A 21303-nucleotide genomic window follows, 5' to 3' on the forward strand; every position below is an offset into this window, starting at 1 on the left:
CTCTTCAGTCTGGAATCGTTTTGCTCTGACAGGAAGGAGACACCTGAAGAAAAGAAAAAACAAACAAACAAACATATGCTGTCAGTAATTATCACCACTGTAGGCGGTCGACGTGAGCAGGTTTCAGATGACACTTTGTTTTTACACGACAGTTAATGTGCATCAAGCTCAGCATCAAGAACCGACCTGAGAAACCCACACTGCAGCAGCATCATCACACACATCTGGAGCAGCTTCTCTCTTCTACCTGTGACAGCGCTGAGCAGCTAAGTGCCTTGAAATTGGGTGCTTCTCTATCCCCCCTTAATTGAGCCCATGTTTCCTTTCTCTCTCTCTTTCTCTTCACGTCTTTTCTTTCATCCGAGCCTCCGCGAGTGTCTGCCTGATGACGACGGCGCAGCTGGAATCGGCTGAGAGTCTGCGGGCCGTCGTCTCTGTGCACTTCAACTTTATTTACTTTACAGAGGAAGGTCAAGACTTTACAATATTATAGAGAGAAACCAAACAGTTCCCACGATGAGCAAACACGTAGAGAGAGGAGAGACATGAAGAGGTGGTGGGCAGCAGCCGGGGGTAAGAGGAAGAAAAACATCTCTAACACACACACACACACACTTGTACAGTGTTATATAGACTTGTGTCGCCTCCCACAAGCTGCAACAGAACAATACAGAGTCTCTGCTTCACTGTCAGACCAAACACTGATAAAATCCACCTCTGAGACACTGAACACAGACGAGACTGTTCCCAAATAGTTATTATTTACAGTACATCGACATTTATTGATTTTCTGTTTGTAAATTCATCATGTCATAAAAGACTTACAGGGGCACAAAGAGGGAACCTGATATAAAACCAATAATTAGGAAGTAACGACCAATGCTGCGTTTGAGACACAGTCAGAACTCGGATCTTTCATGTCAGAATAACCAAAAACACATTACAAAAGTCACAAAAACTATTTATAAAAGAACGTTTTAATGTATTTTGGCATTTAAATGCATTTTTAATCAATGTTTTACCGTTGACGGTGAGGTTCGCCGAGTCAGAGCTTCAACTTGAGGTGGCGGTCGATTGCACTTTTTTAAATCAGAAGTCGGAAAGATCCGAATTCCGACTTGTCTCGAACGCAGCATAAGTAATGAGGGTGCAGGTACGGCTGTATTTGTTTATTAGTAACTCCATTTTTGACAGCTACGGTTGCGACCCCTGAAGTAAACATTACATCATAATGCAAAACAATGATGTGAAGTAAAATCGAAAAGAGAAAAGGAAACAAGGATAGACCTATAACAACAAAAACAAGCAGTGAACACTACAACTTATATTATAATATTGAAACAAAAAGTTTTTGTAGACCCCTGCAAGAGTCTAACGTGTCCTTGATTGAGCTCCTCCTCCTTCTCAGGATGCCTCCACGTCCAGGTCGTTGCTCCAATCAGAGGAGAACATTGTCCTTTATGAACGTCTAACATCATCGTTGGAGTGAGAGGAGAGAGGAGTGATGGTTTTTTGGGAGTGTCCTGCTCTGGCACTACTGATGTCGTGTAAACAGCTGCGAGTCGAGATCTCAGGTGTTTGTGATGCAGGCGTCTGCTCCGTCTGCACCTGCCTGGATAATTTTGCACTTTGTTGCAGCCTTTTATATAAGCGGCTCAAGTGCGGCTTTCGATCCGAGTCTTGCAGGAAGACATTGAGAGAGAAAGAGTGAGACAGAGAGAGTGAGTCAATGATTTCCCCCAGCGCCCGTTTCAATAGTGTCTCCCGTCGCTCATCTGACCCATTCGTTATGCTGAGCCATGGGGAAATCTGATTGGGCTCATTACTCTCTCTCCTCAGAACTGATACAGGAAGCAAGAAGAGAGAGAGAAGGAGGGAGGTAGAGAAGGAGAGAGAGTCTGCAGCTCATTGTGAATGGACACCACCACCACCAGTGTTGTCACTATCAGGAGTGTGTGGCCATCTGCCAAGGCCCTCCCTATCTAACCTGGCTCTCCTCTGCCTCCTTTGTGCGGTGGAAACAAATGAGCACCGTCTTCTCTCCTCTCCTCTCCTCTCTCTCTCTCTCTCTCTCCGTGTCCTGGTGCAGTGGTGGGAGGGGGGGGGGGGTGGACGTAGTGAGCTGAGACTATTGGCATGCATTGTCTCGTTCATCCGGCCCCCCACCTCCCTCCCTCCCTCCGCCGCCGCCGCCCGGTGAATGAGGAGGGATGGATGACAGATAGCGTGAAGGGCACGTAAGGTAACAATGTCCACATCAGTGATGGTACATTTAATGAACTCTGCAATAGGGAGGATTCTTCTTCCCCTCCACCTCTCTCTCTCCCTCTCTCTCTCAGGTTGTACATTCACATTATCATCTGCCTAAATGTGATCCTGATGTCGTGTAAAGTCACAGGGAGGTGACAAGTTTGGAAACTCAAAAGCTTCTCATACTGCAGACAGAGAAACGTTACGACAAACATGCACACACAGGAAGTTTATACTGCACAACAACACACTGTTTGGTCAATAAAAGCTGATTGTGAGTATTTGTTAAATCCCCCACTGCACAGAAGTCTGTTTACATGCGTGTTTACATCACAGTCTCATATATATACAGTATATTTTCCACAATATGCATTTTATTACACCATGCAAACAGACTCTGATGCAGAAGAGTTCGTCTTTCAAATCTCGAGTCTCGACACAGATTCAGGCCTCAATATCTGGGATTTTATGTACTGACAGCCAGTAATACTTCTCCCCGAATGGTTTTACACTGGTTCGCCTGGTTTCTGTTGCTGTTAGCTTCTCCATCTTTAGATAAGAAAAATAAAAATGTGGTGTTTTTTTCCCACTGGTTCATATTTGTGAACGCGGACTAATGGATTATATGTGTTACTTTACATCGGGGTAAAAGAACATTATCATTGGCAAAGTCTTGATTTGAGTAAAGTTTTATTAAATATTATAAGATTTACATCAGATTGAGTTGAAGTTAACACTGTGTTTTTAAACCTTGGGGTCGCCTGGAATTCAAATGAGGTCCCTGAAATGTCTAGTAATTGATTTTAAAAAAAACTTAATATCCTTATATTTTTCAAACCAATTATTATTCCTTTTTAAAATTATGATTAAAAACACCACACACAATCCTAAACAACTGTATTCTATACTTTCACTTTCTCGAATTTAAATAAATTGAGTTCAAATAAAATGCAGCATATAGAAATATCGGAGCTGGCGCATCTTGATTGACGCGGTCGCCAGAAATACTTGTAAATACATGTCAAAATGGGGTCATGAGCCAGAAAAGGTCAGGAACCACTGAGTTAACAACTTTCCAGTCCAACAAAGTTTTAAAATCTCCTCCAGTTTTCACCCACAGGCCACAGGACATTTAAGACACAACACAACAATTATGTTTTCTATCAAGTCTAACAAGTGTTCAGTGTCCTTTAGGGCTGTTAATACTGTTTTAAATGTTCATATGTCAGAGGAATAAACCAGTGGTGTTATTCTCCTGCAGCCCTCTGTAGTATATTTTAATTTTATAAGGTTAAAAATCTGCTTGTATCTCTGTGAGAAAATCAATCTGAGTACTACGCAGCGTATAAGCCACAACCTGCCTGTGATGTTGTACACACAGCTCACTCATACATCAGAGCGAGCCGAGCGCAGAGTGCTTGTGCAGCCGCTTCATGAGCAGCTGTCAGGAAACGATCAGAGGTCGCATTTTCAAGGATGACCTCTAAACTGCACCGCTTACCAGCCGCCGCGCAGTTGATTCAGCATCAGAGTTATTGAAAAAAACATGATGATATTTTTTGCAGTGAATAGCAACTTCCTGAGACGTTTTTTTATTTTTTTAAATGAACTGTGGTCCATTGAAAGGGAGAAGAATTGTTTCGGAGAGGGTTGCTTTGAAATTATACAGACCTGGAGTGCGCTTTAGAGAAAAAGCTCCGTTCTGACTGTGAATTTAGTCATCTGAATAAAAATCCTTCTGAATACAGAATAAAAGAGTCTGTTGAGGCTTTTACACGGCCCAGCGACGGCTCCAACACACCAGCAAAGACTCAGGAACCTGAGGAGAATTTGTTTTTCTTCCTCGTATTATTACATATGATTTAAGGATGGCAATGTCAGACGGTCAACTCACTCAGTCAGTCAAGTCTGTGGCTTCACTACAGACGTTCATGGTCCCCAGAGGACTGACAGACTGTAATCTACCCACACTGCTGCTGAAACATCCCATAACCTACAGTACTGTTCACCGTGGATTAGCACCACATCAATGATTCCTACGACTTCTCCTTCAGCAGCGCACTTGTGGTTTTAAATTTTAAATGAAACGTCTCAATTACCATGATGTGTGGCGGTTAAGGCTTTCATGTTCCCTCATGTTCTACATAACCCAATATTACCAGGCTGTTTGAATCTGTCCAGTATTTTATGACCCAATATCTACAAAACTAACAGCATCATCTCATGAGCTATAACTGGGCTTTGTGTTAAAGGGGACATATTGTGTAAATATCGCTTTTTGAAGGCTCTTTAACATATATTTGGGTGTATAACTTGCCTTCTGGCCCCCAAAATGTGAGAATTGACAAAAAAATCTGTAATTTTCAGGCTCTTTAGGTTGAAATCCGTGTGGTTTTATGAGCTGTTCCCTCAGTTGTCTGACAATGATGTCATTAGTTTTCAAATTTGCATAATATCACTCCTACCTGTGAGTAAAGGTACTGGTAGAAGGGGCGGGGCAAGCAGTGGCTCATTTGCATTTAAAGGGACTCACAGAAACCAGTTGTTCATGTCTTTAAGACACCTGGGAACTATTTAATTTGTTGAAAAGGGGCATAATATGTTTCCTTTACAGCAAGTCTTGCATTGCTAACATGCTAACCTAAGATTAAATACAATACAGTACCTGTTTAATTCATCTTGTAGTTGCTGTCACTTTGAGCATGTTGGCATGCTATCATAAGCATTTAGCACTGTATCTACAGAGGAACTGTAAACCATTAATATGATCTTTGCTTGGTACATTGACAGTCAATACTCTTTATCAATAATAAATCCTGATCAGATCTGAATATACAGGATTATTGAAGGGGCTTGTGGTCTTGCAGTAGCATGTTGTAAATCAGCCTGAGGACCAGGCCTGAAGTTTCATTTTGACAAATTTTGCACCAAAACTAAAAAAATCAACCATCTCTCACATTTGATAACCAATGAGATCAATCAGCTGTTGACACCTGCAGGTTTTTTTTCCCTCTATCTCATTCATTTATTCTGAAGCAGCTTCTGGTGTTAAAGCTCATGACATATTGTATGTGGTGGTGCGTGCATCTGTTTACACCAGGCGCTGCTATCTCGGTGCCCACTGGGCCTCTTGACTTGGCAGAAGCTGCTGAGTGGGTGGTTCAGACCCCTCGGCGAAACAGGATTATCAAATATACATTACAGGCATTTCGGCCCCCCCCCTCCAGTGTATAAAAGCTTAGGCTCCTGTGTGTTAATTGCCGGCCTCTCTGTGTGCTCTGTGATTTCATGCTTGATGTGAACACTTGTCTTTCACGCTACAAAGGAACTGGAAACATTTTATGTACAAATACACGAGCGGACTAGAACGAGCTTCGCCAGCCAACAAGACACTTAAACACTCCTAATTTTTGCCACTTCTGTAAACACACCAGACAGCCATGTTTTTACTGTAAATGGGGCTACGGGGGCTTTAAAAACAATATAGACTGATTTGAAAATGGCCCGGATAATGACCCTGTTGGCCGAGGGAGTCATTTAGGGCCAAATTGCTGCTTGTGTCGGGCTTTAGACCGTAATTAGGTCAGAATGCAAATGCTCGTATTGTGATGTTGGCCCAGGAGGACTAGCACAGCTCCAGCCTCAGTGTTTAGAGTGTATCCATGTGTGTCAGAGTGATTCATTGAGCCCCTCCAGCGCTGCTGAGCTGCTGCGAAGAGTGAGAGAGAGGAAGAGAGGGAGAGAGGGAGAGAGCACCGGGGGCCGAGCTCATTCACAACCTTGCGCTGTTATCAAAACATGTTTATTGCACTGTAATGTGGCGCCCCGTTTATGCAGCATTTAGCTGTGTGAAATTGTTCCTTGCTGCAGGGACGACGACACCGACGCTGCTGCTGCTGCAGGTCGGTGGTGGTGGAGGTCGGAGGGAGTCTTTTTTTTTTTTTTTTACTTTATTTTTCAAGTTTTTTTGCACAAAACATAGGTAGCATCAGTGTAATGGACAAAAGTAAGTATGGGTACAATATGATGTGGCTAAATAATACAAATGCTTGCCATGTTGTGCCCTTATAGACACAAAAGAAACAACAAAAAAGAAAAAGAAAGTACACTAATTCACTTACACCCATATGACTAAATAATCATCTACATGATTATGCATACATACATATGAACACTCGTGAACACAACATGGGGGAACCGTGGGGTTGCGAGTAGGCCATAAGATAAGATAAGATAAGAAGACTTTATTGTCCAATGGTTTAAAAACACAGTGGAAATTTGCCTTTGGCATCTTGGTAGTCAGCCAACAGCAACAGCTGGGTACATCCAGCACAGTAACAAGTAGATAAATAAACACATGAAATAAAATAACACATGAAATACAACATTACAGTATCATACAACAGCTGCGGTTTCACTGTAGCTCAGAGTTCACCTGAAGATGCTCTGGTTCAAGATATCCACTGCAGACGGCACAAATGACCTTTTGTACCCTGCTTTTTTAGCTAAGTGAACTCCGAGCCTCCTTCCTGATGGCATCAAAACACATGCGGAGTTGAGAGGGTGGGTGGTGTCACTGTAAATTTGAGTGGCTTTTTTGGCCATAGAACGATTGTATATTTCCTGAAGCTGCATTTGCTTGTCTCCTGTTATCTTACTGGCCTGGTTAACTACCTGGGTCGACTTATTCCTGTGTCTGACTGGGAGGTTCCCATACCAGGAGATGATATTAAAGGAGAGAACACCGGTAGACCATGGTCAGGGTTTGTTTACTGGCGTTAAAGCTCTTCAATTGTCAAGAAGATGCAGCCGCTGTCTAGTCACATACGTTACAGCAATATGGTCATAGTCGTTCTTGAAACCAAAATATACAAAGCATTAAGGCTGGTTTTAAAGGTCAGAGGGAGTCTTGGGCCCAATCCCATTTCTCTTTTTTACCCCTACCCCTTCCCCTACCCCTTGCCCCTCGCCCCTTGAAACGGAGCTACAAGGGGTAGGGGTAGAAAGTCAACCCCTCCGAATTGGGACACCCCTTCAACAGTCACATACGTCATCACGTAGTCTCACTGGCTTTTACGTAAGCTGATGCGGCGAGCTTTTGCCAGAAATCAAATAGCCGTGTACCATATAACTTAATATAATAAGATAAAACTTAATGCAGACTGATCGGTTCATTGTAAAACATTTATTTACTGATGTAAATGTGGTGATTTCTGTACACAGAGCCCAGAGGCAGCTGCCTGCTCCTCTGTCTGATACGAAGCTTCACTTTTCATCCAAATAACTAATGCTACTGCCACAATTGTCAGATTTCATCAATTAGACCAACATTTAAATGCTAAAAAGAATTTAACATGCTGGTGGTAAACCTCTAAAAACCCGCGGATAAGTTAATTAACGACCGCCTTCTCTCCCGGCGGGACCGGGACGAGGACGTAATTTGGCCGGCGGAGCAGCTCTGCAGACCGGCTGCTGCCTCTGTGAGGAGCCGCTCCTCCAGGAGCTTCACTTCTCCGAAAAATCGTCGGAGCAAACTTCTAACCCGCCGTCATTTGGGTAAACTAACCGCACATTTGGGACCTAAACAGTTACTTTCTCGCAAGAAAAAATATTAAAACTTAAGAAAGTGACGTAATAACAGCGCTACAGCAAGAAATAAAACAGCTTTTCGTTTTACAGCCACTGCTGCCGGCTGCCGCAAGATGCATTATGGGAAACTTTTCATACCCCTCCGTTTGGAGTGTGCCTCTGAAAAATCTCCGTTTGGAGGGGTATGTAGCCCTACCACTTCCCCCTACCCCTCTGTCCTAACGGGGATTGGGACACCCCTACCCCTACACGTGAACGCGCAAAACGGAGGGGTAGGGGTAAGTGGTAGGGCCAAGGGGTGAAATGGGATTGGGCCTTGACCCCAGCCTCACCCTCCAACCTCCCACACTCACCTACAGTACATAAACTCATTCTACTTCTATTTCTTCCTCCTTCCTCGTGCTTTTTTTCCCTACTTCATCACCTCCACCTCCACCGCTGCTGCCTCTTCCTCACCGCTCTCCTTTATTGATCATCAGCTGATGTCAGAGGCAAGAGAGAAAGAGAGGGGAGAGGGGGTTGTAATTAAGGAGCCAGACCGGTCTGTCAATTCTGCTCAGCGCTGCATGGAGAGCACCAGACCAGGCGATGGCCCTAATAGGGCTTCATACTGTAAACAACACGCACACCTGGACAGCAGCAGGCCTCCGGGGAGAAACAGGGAGAGAGCTGCTGTCGACAAGTTAGAGCTGATAAAGAGAGGAAGTTTATCACCACAGATGTAGTTGGTGAGCAGGGAGGCAGAACCAGACAGAGCTGAGAATGAGAATACATCTAATATACTATGTCGTCTTTTCATGTAGAAAGAAACACACATTAAAGACTAAGGAACTGTGCTAGATTTTCACCTTAACTATGCTACATTTACCTTAATGAAACAGCCTCAGAGTAATTGTGATGGTTAAATGACTTGTTACAGGGAGAATGGAGGCTGTAAGTCTTCCACCTACTGTAGCGTCTCTGGGCTGGAAACCAACCTTGTAAGATCAGCGCCTCCGACCCGGTGTCCCAGCTCTCGTCTCTGCAGCACTGCTACACAAATGCACCTCGTAACCCGTAATCTCTTGTTTATGACAGTTAAGACTACACAAATATACACATGGTAATATCGTATAACGTTATGTACCGCTCTATTGATCGCTTTCTCGCCGGCTTCATTAAAAACAAATGCACATGGCCGAGAGGAGGGTTAGCAAAACAGTGGGAAAATGACTGGACTTGCATAGTTCCTCTTTAAATAGGAGTTATTCAGCTTTTTTTGTTAATTGCATTAGTTTTCATTTCATTTCATTTCGATTTATTCCATGTAGTACACATAATCACCATAAATGAAAAGGAGCCGGATGAGGAAAAACTTATAGTACCTGCCCCTTTCTATACTTAATTGCATTGGTTTAATATCAACACCAATGTTATACATGGCTCGTCTATCTGTCTTTGCTTTTTTCCCTTCTTTTTCTCTTTCTCCTTCTTTTTTGTTTTGAGGTTCATTTTCAATGTCAAATCACAACATGGTTTATACACATATATAAATACAGATTACTGACAACTGAAACTTGGTGAATCCAACTTTTAACACACGTACAAACCCCATGAATGAAAGTGAGATAAAAGATGAGAAAATGCTGTGAAGTCTGAATTTCTTTGTCTGTTTCTCTCTGTGTGTGTGTTTCTTTGTGTGTGTGTTTGCATGTGCATGTCGGGGGCCAACAACGCCGCCTGCTCCGCGCGGCTTTAATCGATAAAACTATCAAAACATCTCCGGCGCTGCCCTCTTGTTGACTCTGCATGTCTCTTGTCTCTCCTCCAGAGAAATTCAGTATGCTGTCGGCATTGATCGCTCCCTTCAAGTACATAAGCCCTGGGACCAGCGGTACAGAGGACGAGGACAGTTTAAGTAAGATGCCGCCTCTTTTCTCTTTTCTCTTTTCTCTTTTCTCTCTTCTCTCTTCTCTCTGTCTGTCAACACACGGCTGCACTAACTCCCATCGTGGCAGGCCTAATATGGAGATCATCTCTCCGTCACCCACATACACTGTGATTAATTATTTGTGAAATGGGGCTTTTTGATTACGCACGGGTGTCAGCCTGTGTGTTAAAGTCTGTATTATCTTATAAAAGTCAGACATTAAAGATTAAAATCTGAGTGTTTCTGATAAATTAGTGATGAGACAGGTACATGCACATCATCATCATCATCATCTGGAGCTGCAATCTGCCTCAGCGAATGCCAGCACTTGATCCCAGCCTCCCTTTTCACCATTAACATTCTTGTGGCGAGATCTGAACACCCTATTTTTGTTCATTTCCCATCAGAAATGCAATACGCCACCACTTCGCCGTAACTAGGTTTGAAGAGCGTATCGCAGCTGTTCAGACTTTGCTCTCGCGGAGGATAGAAGTGTGAAATAAAGCAGGCTACAGACGCTTCTCTCATCCTTTTCCTCCGACTGTCTGCCACTCCATGCGATCCCCCTCCCCACCCACCCCCATTACAAATAGGATTGATGCTTTGTGTTGGCCACAGGGACCAATGTCTCCCACTAGCGAAGCAGATTCAGAACCAATTTGGAGGCAGATTACAGAATGATTTGGCAGATAACATCGCCATTTTTAGGGGATTTGTATTTGGATTTTAAAACACTTAAATATGATAGAGCCCTGTGGTATGAAGAGGGCCCGGCTCTGGAAGGCGATTGTAGATTTGTTCATTACCATTTCATTGTGTATCAAGTGGCTCAATCTGCCTTGAGAGATTTTCTTTCATTCACTTCGTTCAGGGAGGATAAACCTGAGTGTCACACAGTAATAACTGCTTTTTTCCCCCTTTCATTGTGTTTGTGTGAGTATTTTCTTTTTTATCACTGTTTCTGTTTTGGTGTTTTCGTGGCAGGTACCAGCAGCGCGGAGGTGAAGGAAAACCGAAACGTCGGCAACTTGGAGGATCGCACCATCGGGCCTGCGGAGTGTCAGTCGCTCTTCTGCTCCGACTCGACGAGAAGCGGCGGCTCGGCTCTGAAGAGGAAGCGGCCACTGGAGGAAGACAACAAGGGACACTTGTGTCAGCTCCGCCTGATCTATAAGAAACTGTCCTGGTCCGAGGCGCCGAAGAACGCGTTGGTGCAGCTGAACGAGCTGCGGCCGGGCCTGCAGTACCGCGTGGTGTCTCAGACCGGCCCGGTGCACGCGCCCGTCTTCTCCATCGCCGTGGAGGTGAACGGGCTGACGTTCGAAGGCACGGGCCCCACGAAGAAGAAAGCTAAGATGCGGGCGGCGGAGCTGGCCCTCAAGTCCTTCATCCAGTTCCCCAACGCTCCTCAGGCCCACCTCGCCATGGGAAACATCTCCAACCCCTCGGCCGACTTCACCTCGGACCAGGCCGACTTCCCCGACACGCTCTTCAAGGAGTTCGAGGCGTCGCCGTGCGCCGACGGCCTCTCGCTCTGCAGCACGGCGGCCGAGAGCAAACTGCTGTCCAGCGAGCTGCTGAGACACGGCCGGCTGCTCCGCCACACCTTGGACCTGATGGTGCAGGCTCAGCAGCGGCTGGGCGGCATCGTCCCCGAGCCCGACGCCCCCAAGAGCGCCGTGGCGTTGCTGAACGAGCTGCGGCCGGGGCTGCGCTACGCCTGCCTGTCGGAGCAGGCCGAGGGGCGGCGGCTGCGTAGCTTCGTGATGGCGGTGCGCGTGGACGGGCGGATATTCGAGGGATGCGGGCGCAGCAAGAAGCTGGCCAAGACCCAGGCGGCGCAGTGCGCTCTTCAGGCCCTCTTCAACATCAGGACGGCGCCCGAGGGGAGGACGGGCCTCAAAGCCAGCAGGAAGAGTTGTCCTCATTTACCCCAGGTGAGTGCAGACACATCCCCAGCGCCTGTCCTCTGCTAAGCTTCTTTGGCAGCCACTCCACTTCCTACGGGGGCCTGTAATGACCAAAACAGCAGGCGTGCAGCGCAAAGCCAAACACCTTCCAACAAGTAATTAAGGAGGAAAGGAGATAGGAGCTAAACAGAGCGGGGGCGGAAGGAGAAAGAGTGGCAGCACTGATAAAGAGATGTGAAAGCAAGCTGACATTTACCCTTTCAAAAAGTAGTGCGTGCGGTGAAAATACAAATCACAGATCAGTGCAGGGGCGCAGTTGTGTTGTGTTGTGTGCACTCTGCAGAAGCCTGGGTATTGAGTAAACAATATCTGTTTGTGGGTCTATTTAAATAGAAAAGCATGTAAATGAAGCTAATTATTGTCCTTGTGCCTCCGACATAAGAGAAATCTGCATCACGGCCCAAATGAGGTTTTTTTTTTCTCGGTCTTATGTGTTTGTAGAGCTGTAATTGGGAGAGTTTTGTAATTTTGCAAAATCTCCTGTTTCCTCATGTGTGGCATCACAGTGTCTACAAACATTAATTCAATCTGTTGCCCAAAGGAGATAGAAAAGCAAAGAGCATACCAGCAAACAAACCGCCACAATCCCATGCTCATTTACCCAAATATGTAAATAGCAATCAGAGCGAGGAAACTAGTTTTTGAGAAACTTGTAGAAATTGGAGAGCCTAAAGACACAGTGGCTGGATTGGCTGGCACTTGTTGACAGAGCCGTTATAAAAAACTTCATTTCAGCTGCAGGATTTCATCTAATGCAGACCTGCCCTGAGTAGATAGTCACACCGATTTCGGTTGTTTACTATTGTTTTGCGCTGAGGAGGAACTTTATATCCGTGCCGCCGTCCAGGTCGCTGTCATTGCGGCAGGCGGCTGAAAGTGAAACCGAACATTTTTCCTTCCTCTGTCCTATTACAGCACAAAATAACGTGTAAAGCTTCGCTCTCTTCTCGTCTTAAATGGGGGAAGAAAAAAATTAAGCCGTTCACATCCTCTTCCCCCCTAAAGTCGTCCCTTGAAGCCTCCTGTCACCATCTCGTGCTTTCTGCGCGTCCTGTAGGGTATCTGTCGTATTAACATTAGTTTCCAGCCTTGAAGGGAAAAAAAGAACTGGCGAGAGTGTCCTTCCCCTGAGCACGACATCAACCCAACAAACCTGCACATGTTTGCCTGGGAGAAACTTTTTCTTTTTCTCCCCGCTGCCACGGTGTCTAAAAGGATTTTAAGAGGATTTGCCGCACCCGTTTAGTTCCAGAAAGCACTCGCTTGTGGAATTTCTTGAAAGTCAGCCGTGCTGTCTGCCGCCGAGAGGCTCGAGAGGCGCTTTTTATTTTCGTCGCTTAAAGGACAAAGGCACATAAACACACACACACACACACACACACATACATATGTCTGTACACTACATCCATGTACAAATGAACATGTGCCCAGGGCGTTTGTCTTGATACCTGACGTCATGTTTAGGCGTCGGGGGGGTTGGGTTTTGTCGTCTGGGTGTAATGCAAACGTTATGGTGGTTTGCCAACTCACTGTATGTGAGCCAACTCGGCCTGTTTTCTTTCCCAGAATTCCCTCTGGCTCCACCTGTAACGGCGTGAAGCGTGACGCCTCGGTGATGTAAACGGTGCCATGCAGATGTGCAAACCTTTATCTTGAATTTTAAGGTTTTTTTCTCACGTTTATAGGTTTTAATTTTATGAATTTTCATGCATTGATTACAAAAAAGGGGGGAATGTAAATGCAAATCGTGGTTCAACAACTGCAGAGCCAGTTTCTGTTGTAATTGTTTTAGCATTTAGAATTAGTTGCTGTGACAACCGCAGAGGTGACAGAAAACAAGGCCAGACTTTTTAATACGTGGGAGTCTGAGATAAGTGGTTTCTTGTTCGCCGGCTGCTGGAGATATGAACTCTGCCTCCACTGTTTCTGCTTTTTGCCACGTCGGTCTCTCTCCCTGCAGTGAAGTCGACTCAGGCGGTCCTTTGTTACTATTTCAACAATAAGACCCAACCAGATTATGGTTCTTTTAAAAAAAATAAAAAGAAGAGGAAGAAGAAGCAGAAGTGAGTGGTTGAGTCTCAGCCGAAACCTGAAATGGTAAAAAACATCCAGAGAAAAGTAAAAATGTATAAAAACCAGTCATCATCTGAAATATAATCCATATATCACAGCTTTTTTTGTAGATAAATCCTCTTTTTACACAAAAAACAAAAGCTCCAGACTTAAACTGTTTCCACCGTTGTGTTGGTGGAAACTTTGATCAACAACCCGGCTGATCGATTGGTTTCCTCCGTGTGAGGGTCGGAGCGCAGGGTTAGCACAACACTTCCACTTCCACTTTGATAAAATGAACTCAGGGAGCCGGAGAAGGAGAAAAGGGATTCAACTCTTAAACACAGTGATGGTGTGACATGGCTGGATGAATGATTATACTTACACCCTCCCCCAGGAACCAGGAAACCAAGCAGAGCTCTGAGGCTGAAGTAGAAACGATTCAGATAATTGATCAATCATTTGCTACAGATTGAACAAAAAGCAGTCGGAGTAAACAGCAATGACAGGAGATACAGTAGTGTAGTGATGAGCATGTTTAGCTTTTTATTCTTTGGCATTTTAATGACCAAATAACTGATAATTTAAGAAAGAACATAGATTTTCTGTCTGTTAATGACTTGACACATAAAAAACTCAATAAAGCAAATTGATAAAATAAAATTTTACAAGCAAAGAAGTCAACCTTAATAACTGCACAGAAGTGCATAAGTAAAAACCGATTGTCAAAAGAGAAGCTTTGGTTCACTGGTGGTTTGTTTTTTTGCAAAAAATGATAAAGACAAAATAAAAAAGCACTATGTTTTGAGAATCTATTTGCTGTGTTGCTGCTTGGCTTGTTATGTTGTCCATGACAGTTCCTGCCGTCAATCGCCAACTTTAAACCCTCGGTCCTGCCCTCACCACCTGAGGAGGGTGACATGCACACAAAAACAAAAACAAACTAAAGGTTTACCAGCAAAATGCATACAACATAATTATTCTGTAACTGAAATAAATAAATTAAGGGAACTTAAAGGGGAACTGTGCAAGTCCGGCAGCCGCTTTTCAGCTGTTTTACTAACCCTCCTCTCGGTCATGTGCATGTGGTGGAACTGTGGATAACGTTATTTATCATAGACGATGTTACGACATGTATATCTGTGTAGTCTTATATGTTATAAACAAGAGATTACGGGTTACGGGGCGCGTTACGTTTGTGTGGCGGTGCCGCAGAGGCGAGAGCTGGGACACCGGGTCGGAGGCTCTGATCTTACAGAATTTATTTTCAGCCAAGAGACGCTAGGTGGAAAGCAGAGAGCCTCCATTCTCCCTGGAACAAGTTACAAGTCATTCATTTAACCAGCATTATTACTCCACAGCTGTTTAATTATGGTAAAAATGTTGCATAATTAAGCTAAAAATCCTGCAGAGTTCCTCTTTAAATGCGGCTCTGACCCGTTGAAGCATAGAGGATCTGGAATACGCCATCCATCACATTAGCCTGATGTTGTGTGGAAAACATTTCGGGGGCCACTGGGGGTCAGGAGGGCCTCTGTGCTTCCCACTTTTAAACCGAGGAAGGAGAGAGCAGCTCCTGTATTAACTCAACAGAATGGAACATGAGGAACTAACTTGTACTGAGCTGAACCAGGAGATACCCCCCCCAACCCCACCCTCCTCTGGATGAAATATTTAAACTCACCTGAAGTGCATGGTGCTGTATTCATCTCAGACCTTCCTGGGTTTCAACATCCATACTTAAGCACACCGGTGCACGACCTCACCTGCAATAGACTCCTTCCTTCCTGCAGCGATATGAAGCCTGTACTTCCCTCCCTCTCTCCCTCCCACGAACAATCACACCAGAAACGAGGCATCGGACCACCGGTCTGCTTGACATTAAAGAGCTATTTATCTTCCAGCGAGGACTTAAATTTTTTATTCCTTCATTTAACCTTTTATTTATCCAGGGAAATCAAGTGAGAACAAGTTCTGCAGAGATGTATTGTCTTACATCGACTTAATTCCACTTATTCGCTCCTGAGAGATGCTCAGTACGGCCGCGGCCGACTACACCGAGTGTGCAGCTTCGGTTCAGGAAGGAGAGATGAACTCAGCTGATGAGGAGGAACTATCTAACCATAAAGACAGATCTCTAAGAGACTGTGAAAATCATTACGGTGAGGAAAGGAGTGAAATACAATACTGTGAAATACTATTTTATAGAAAAGCAAGACTCACTTTCATTTGATAGTCATATATATACATATTAAGTTTATGAAGATCCCCATTAGCTTCTACTTAGCATCTGCTATTCTTCCTGGGGTCTAAATAAATTATATAGGGACGATAAAGAATAACATTCACACTCAACAACTTCAACTAAATAGCACCGACATTGGCAATACGTGCATGTTTTAAAAGTAAAATAACTGACAAGACAAGGCAGCTCCAATTGAGTATATAATCTTATCGATAAATATAAATATTCATATAATAATATATCAAGTTATGTGAAATCTCATCATTATTTCTTTGTTAAGGTTTAAGGTTAGGTTACATTCGTCTCTTGACAAAACTTTGATCCTCTATTATTTATCGCCTTTATTGTTATTAATCAGTCAGTTGGAACTTGTTGCGGTTAAGTCCAATCCAATTTGCCCTATTACAGCCGGCACAGTGATGTGAGAAAAAGCGCCGGCGTAATCCTGACACCCATTTTACCAAGTGGAATGATTACCCCACTGTTCAGGCCTTGATTGGCCACTTAATCTCCCCTCGCCGTCTCAACACGCTGCAGCGTTGCCAAGTCAACTGAGCCTGAGACTTGTGCGTGCAGCGGCAGGCGGGCGGGGAGGGGAAGTCGTTGGCAGGCCCACGAGGGAGGACGGTGCAGAGGTCAGTGGTCAGGACGCTGCGCTCTGCCACCTCGGATTAAAGTCCATTTGAATAGGGAAATGTGCTCGGCGTCAGAGCTGAATGAAGATGAGGGTTAATGGAGGAAAGACGGTTTGGCTCCGTAAACGTACAACAGAATATTTTAATTTTTCATCATGCCAGCTCAGATCAAATGTGACTGCATGTTGTCCTTTAAGTTTTTCCCTTTTTTTTCTTCCCTCTCCCGTGGTTCGATATGATTTGATTTAGTTATCTCTAAATGTGAAGCATCACAGATAGAGAAGGATACAGACTGGTCAAGTGGAGTAATTTTCCCTGCCTCTGCCACGGCAAATTGAATATGATTTCAGACACGTGAAGGTGACCCCTGTCAGCGGCTGAGCCTCTCGCAGATTGTTTTCTTTGTCTAATCTCTCCCACTTCTAATCTGTCTCAATATAAACAGCTGTGACAGGCTGATCATTAATTAATATTGCCACAACAAATTAGCGACAGCCATCGCCCAGCCAAGCGCCCTGTCTAAGATAGAAATCCAGCAAGTCCACAAGAGAGAGAGGGAGAGAAGGTGTTAGTGACACATTAGAGAGGAGATGATTAACAGCTTCAGAGACCTTGCAGATAGTGTTACAGCCTCAGCCTGTGGACAGTGATGACAACACACACACACACACACACAGTGACAGCCACTGCAGCAGACTGTACTCGCAGCATCAACAGTGATTATCACCATGCTGCTGTTAGTGCTGTGCAAATTGCCTGATAAAACATCTGCATTTATCACGTTATATCAATTCGGTCGCATAAAACATCTCTCTAAGTTGTCAAGTGTGAAGAATCCTGTATATGAAGGAAAAATATATTTAAATCAGCTTTGGACGTGTGATTGGTTGGTGTGTCTTAGTCAGTAAATTCATGCAAACGACTTAAAACAAGCTTTTGAGTTGTGACTTTATGATGTCACAACAAACCAGTCAGCTTTGCTGAAAACCTCGACCTGCCATCCCAATTTGCAGGTTTTGGTCTCTCTGAGTGTTTTATCTGAAATATGTTGTGTTTTTATGCAGAGAGACTCTGAGAAATGAGATTTAAAGCTACAATGAGATGTTTTTTGGGTTCTTAAAACTACAAATATCTCCTCTTTTTATCGATCCACACTCAAGATAAAACACAGGAAAAGTGTAAAAATACTGAGCATGTAACATAAATAAATCATTATTTCTGTCAGTGCCCTTTTTTAAATGTTGGGCCTTTCCTTTAAAGACATGCAGCCTGAGTGCTTTAGGGTTACTATTGAAAAAATATACATCTTTGTAGTAGTGCAGCATTATCTGAATAAATAAAGCAATTAAAGTCTCTCACATGAGCATAATTTGAAGAATACAGGGAATAAGAATACGTATAACGATAGTTAATTGCACCATTTACCTTGGTGAGTGCATTATTATCATGATGGTCATATCATTATCAATAAGCAGCAGGTTGTACTGTATTAAACTGGAGTCATGTTTGTAAGAGCAGCAGCAGGAACCTGACCTCTGAGCACAAAGGGAATTCCTCATGTGCATCCGAAAAATATCTCATAACAATTTGTCACTTTGTATGCAATACTAACAATAATGATAATAATAATAATGTGAGCAAAAAGCCACAGTTTGCTCCTGGACTGTCAGTCTGCCCTTTTTAGCAGCCACTTACATCATCATGTGGTATTTAAAGCGAAGGCGGCATGGGAGAGTGGGAGATTTGTGTGTGAAATTACCGAACAATAACGTTTCCCCCCCGTCTGAATAGGAGCGCCCCTGTAACACGGGAAAAGGTTAGAATCATCCTCGACTGTCTAATATGTATGCAAAATGTGACCTATGAGGCTGCAGGCTGTTGAATCTAATGTACCGCGTCAGCACGCAGCTTTAAAGGGGGAAAATCCCTCAGCAGGGAGGAATTGAAATGGGGGTTGGTCGGGTCGAGTCACCTCACATATACAGTAAAACGCCCCTGTAATCTATCCCAAAAGAAGCGTGGCGCTGCTGTCTGCACCTCCGCTACAGTATCCTGACTCAGTGCCACTAAGTCCTCATTGTTTGTGACAGTCCTCCATTCCTTCTTCCTCCCTCCCTCCCTCCCTCCTTCTCTCCTTCCACCTTTCCCCTCCACGGCCCCGAGCTGTGAGCCAGAGCATGGCTATAATCATTTCTGAAGAACCTCTCACACTTCATTAAAAGCATAATCAAGTTCATTACAATTTCATAGGCGTTCAGGTACCAAATGGCTTCCGATAAATCACGACTATTGGTCCTGTGTGGCTGGCATGTGTAGGTTTATCTCAGGCTCTCAGGCAGGAGAGGGGGGAGGAAGCAGAGGGGGGGAAGGAGGAGGAGAGGTCTGGATGTCTGGCCTTTAAATGACCTTCCCGCCTGAAGCGAGGGGCCGTACACAGCGAATGGACACGTCAGTGTTGGCGGCTCAGATGACGACAAACAAGCGAGCAGATCCACAGATGTGGCACTAAAAACTAAAATACAACATGTTAATATTCACTTTGTTTTTTGTTTTTTGTTTTTTTTATCCTACGTTTCCATCGTGTTATCTTTAATGAGCTTTATTTGAAACCCTGGGATTTTAAAATGGATTTGAAATTTAAGAAGAAGAGATAGAGAGACGACGATGCAAATTAGCCCCCACCTTCTGATGTGTTTTCAGATTTTTAGCCTCCGTGCCGGCAGCAGAAGATATGACACAGATAAACTGATAAAAATCACAGTTTGGAAATAAATAACTCTCCTTTTTTCACTATGTGACAATGCAGTGGGAAAGATTTGCTCAAAAATAACTGGTTAGGGTTAAAGAAAGAGAGGTCGTAGTTCAAAATGTTTTGTAGCTCTGTGGTTTCGTCACCCGACTTCTTCCTTATTTGATTCTCTTGTTGTTGTGACGGCCACAAGAAGGCGCTGTTACTGAAATGTAAAAATTGTTAAACATTTTTGGGCATTTCCTAAGACAATCGGCGCTGAGTTGGTAGAAGCTGCTTCGCATCTCGACGAAGTGCGTTTTTATTTGTTAAACTACAGCTCATCAAGCAGATTCTGATTCAAGAATTAGGCTGTTGATGAATTTGGTTTTGCAGTCGTGTTTTAATCCAAGAGGTCTCGTATGTTAAAGGAATTAATATATGAACCATTGAGGCTCCTTTCATTGTCATTAAGAGATTTAAATCTGCTCTTATCGTGGCTGCTGGTCGGATTCTTCTAGGTCATCTCACTCAGTTCGAAACCTTGTTAAGCAAAAAACACCAAACCAGAATCTGCAGTTGTGTTGTTGACTTTTTAACCGGTCCCCCATGTTTGTTTACACAGCTACTTATAGCTGTGTTATCAGGTTTATTTTCCTCCTGCAAAAGAGTCGAAGAGAAAATGTTAAAGATAGATTTGAGAAGAGATTTGTTGACCTCAGACCAGACTTAATTAATCCATGTTTATGAGAAACCACCAAGTGGCTGTGAAGTGAAATCTTGGTACGTGTTCGAGGAAACTATTGTTCACTTGTAATATTTACTGTGTTATCAGGCGGTAAGACAAGTAAATTATGATGAGAAGGAGGAAGTGGGTTGGTGTGGGGGGTTTGAGAAAAAAACTGCAGCATCTGCAGAGGAAATGTGTTATTTTGTCTTCACACACAGATCTGATGCGAAGTGGCAAACATTGGGCTGAGATCATATTTCCAGTGACACGTCTCTTAATGTTGTAGCAGCTTGCCTTTTGATCATAACGGAGTTCATCGAGCTTTTACAATTAGTCTACAGAGATGCTGTTAATGTTTCAAAGCCTCCTGAATCTGCTGTTATACAAAACGTCTGAGCTGCTGATCGCTGATCTGGGTTTCCCCACTTTAATAATCTTTATATCCAGAAAACAAAATGTCTATGTGTGTGTTTTGTGGTACAAACACACACATAGACACACCTACACACATCCCCCTGACACTGATTGTCCCTCTCCACATAGTGCTCACATGCCTGGCTGATCACCTGGACCCACTGGGCCTCCATACACCTCTGTACGACTCCCCAGGGGTCCGGACACATCCAAAGCTGAGGCAACATGTCTCATGTTGTTGATATGCTCTGCTCGACTGTGAGCTGGGTTTTTATTCCACACCTTATAGTATGCTGAAATTCTCACCTCTGCATAAGTTTCATATGAGATCTCTGTATGTAACCTCACAACAGTAAACCAGCTGTGTAGAAGCTGTCGTTTCCAATCCAATCCATTTTATTTTATTTATTGAGTACTTTTAAAAACAACCAAGTTGATCAAAGTGCTTTACACAGACATAGAAATAAATAAAATCAACATTCAGTATAGGAACACACTAAATAAAAGCAATTAACAGACTAAACAACAATAAGAACGTAAAAGCTGAAGTTTTTGGGTTTCAAACTGTGTTAAAAGCCAAGGACTTAAAGTATATTTTAAGACGAATTTTTAAAAACAGCTAGACTGAGTGGTGCTTTCACTGTCAGAGATTTCCATGTTTATTAAGATGATAGATCAGGTCTAGGTTCTATATTAATACTGTGAAAATATAAAAGCCTCAGTCCACAGAGAAAATGCACACAGCCTGTATTCAGACACTGAGCCGCCAAGACTTCCTGTA

General features: G+C 43.8%; 1 protein-coding gene across 1 annotated transcript in view; it reads left to right on the plus strand.

Annotated features, from left to right (window-relative positions):
* Window positions 1–21303, plus strand: part of adarb2 (adenosine deaminase RNA specific B2 (inactive)) — a 217482-nt gene that overhangs the window by 141015 nt on the left and 55164 nt on the right. The window contains exons 2-3 of the mRNA XM_085763456.1: window positions 9650–9736; window positions 10733–11685. Coding sequence (XP_085619582.1) covers window positions 9650–9736; window positions 10733–11685 — 1040 coding nt within the window. The remainder of the gene's footprint in view (window positions 1–9649; window positions 9737–10732; window positions 11686–21303) is intronic.

This window comes from Trachurus japonicus, chromosome 20 (assembly GCF_045865225.1).
Source record: "Trachurus japonicus isolate A0001 chromosome 20, Traja_1.0".
Classification (NCBI taxonomy): domain Eukaryota; kingdom Metazoa; phylum Chordata; class Actinopteri; order Carangiformes; family Carangidae; genus Trachurus; species Trachurus japonicus.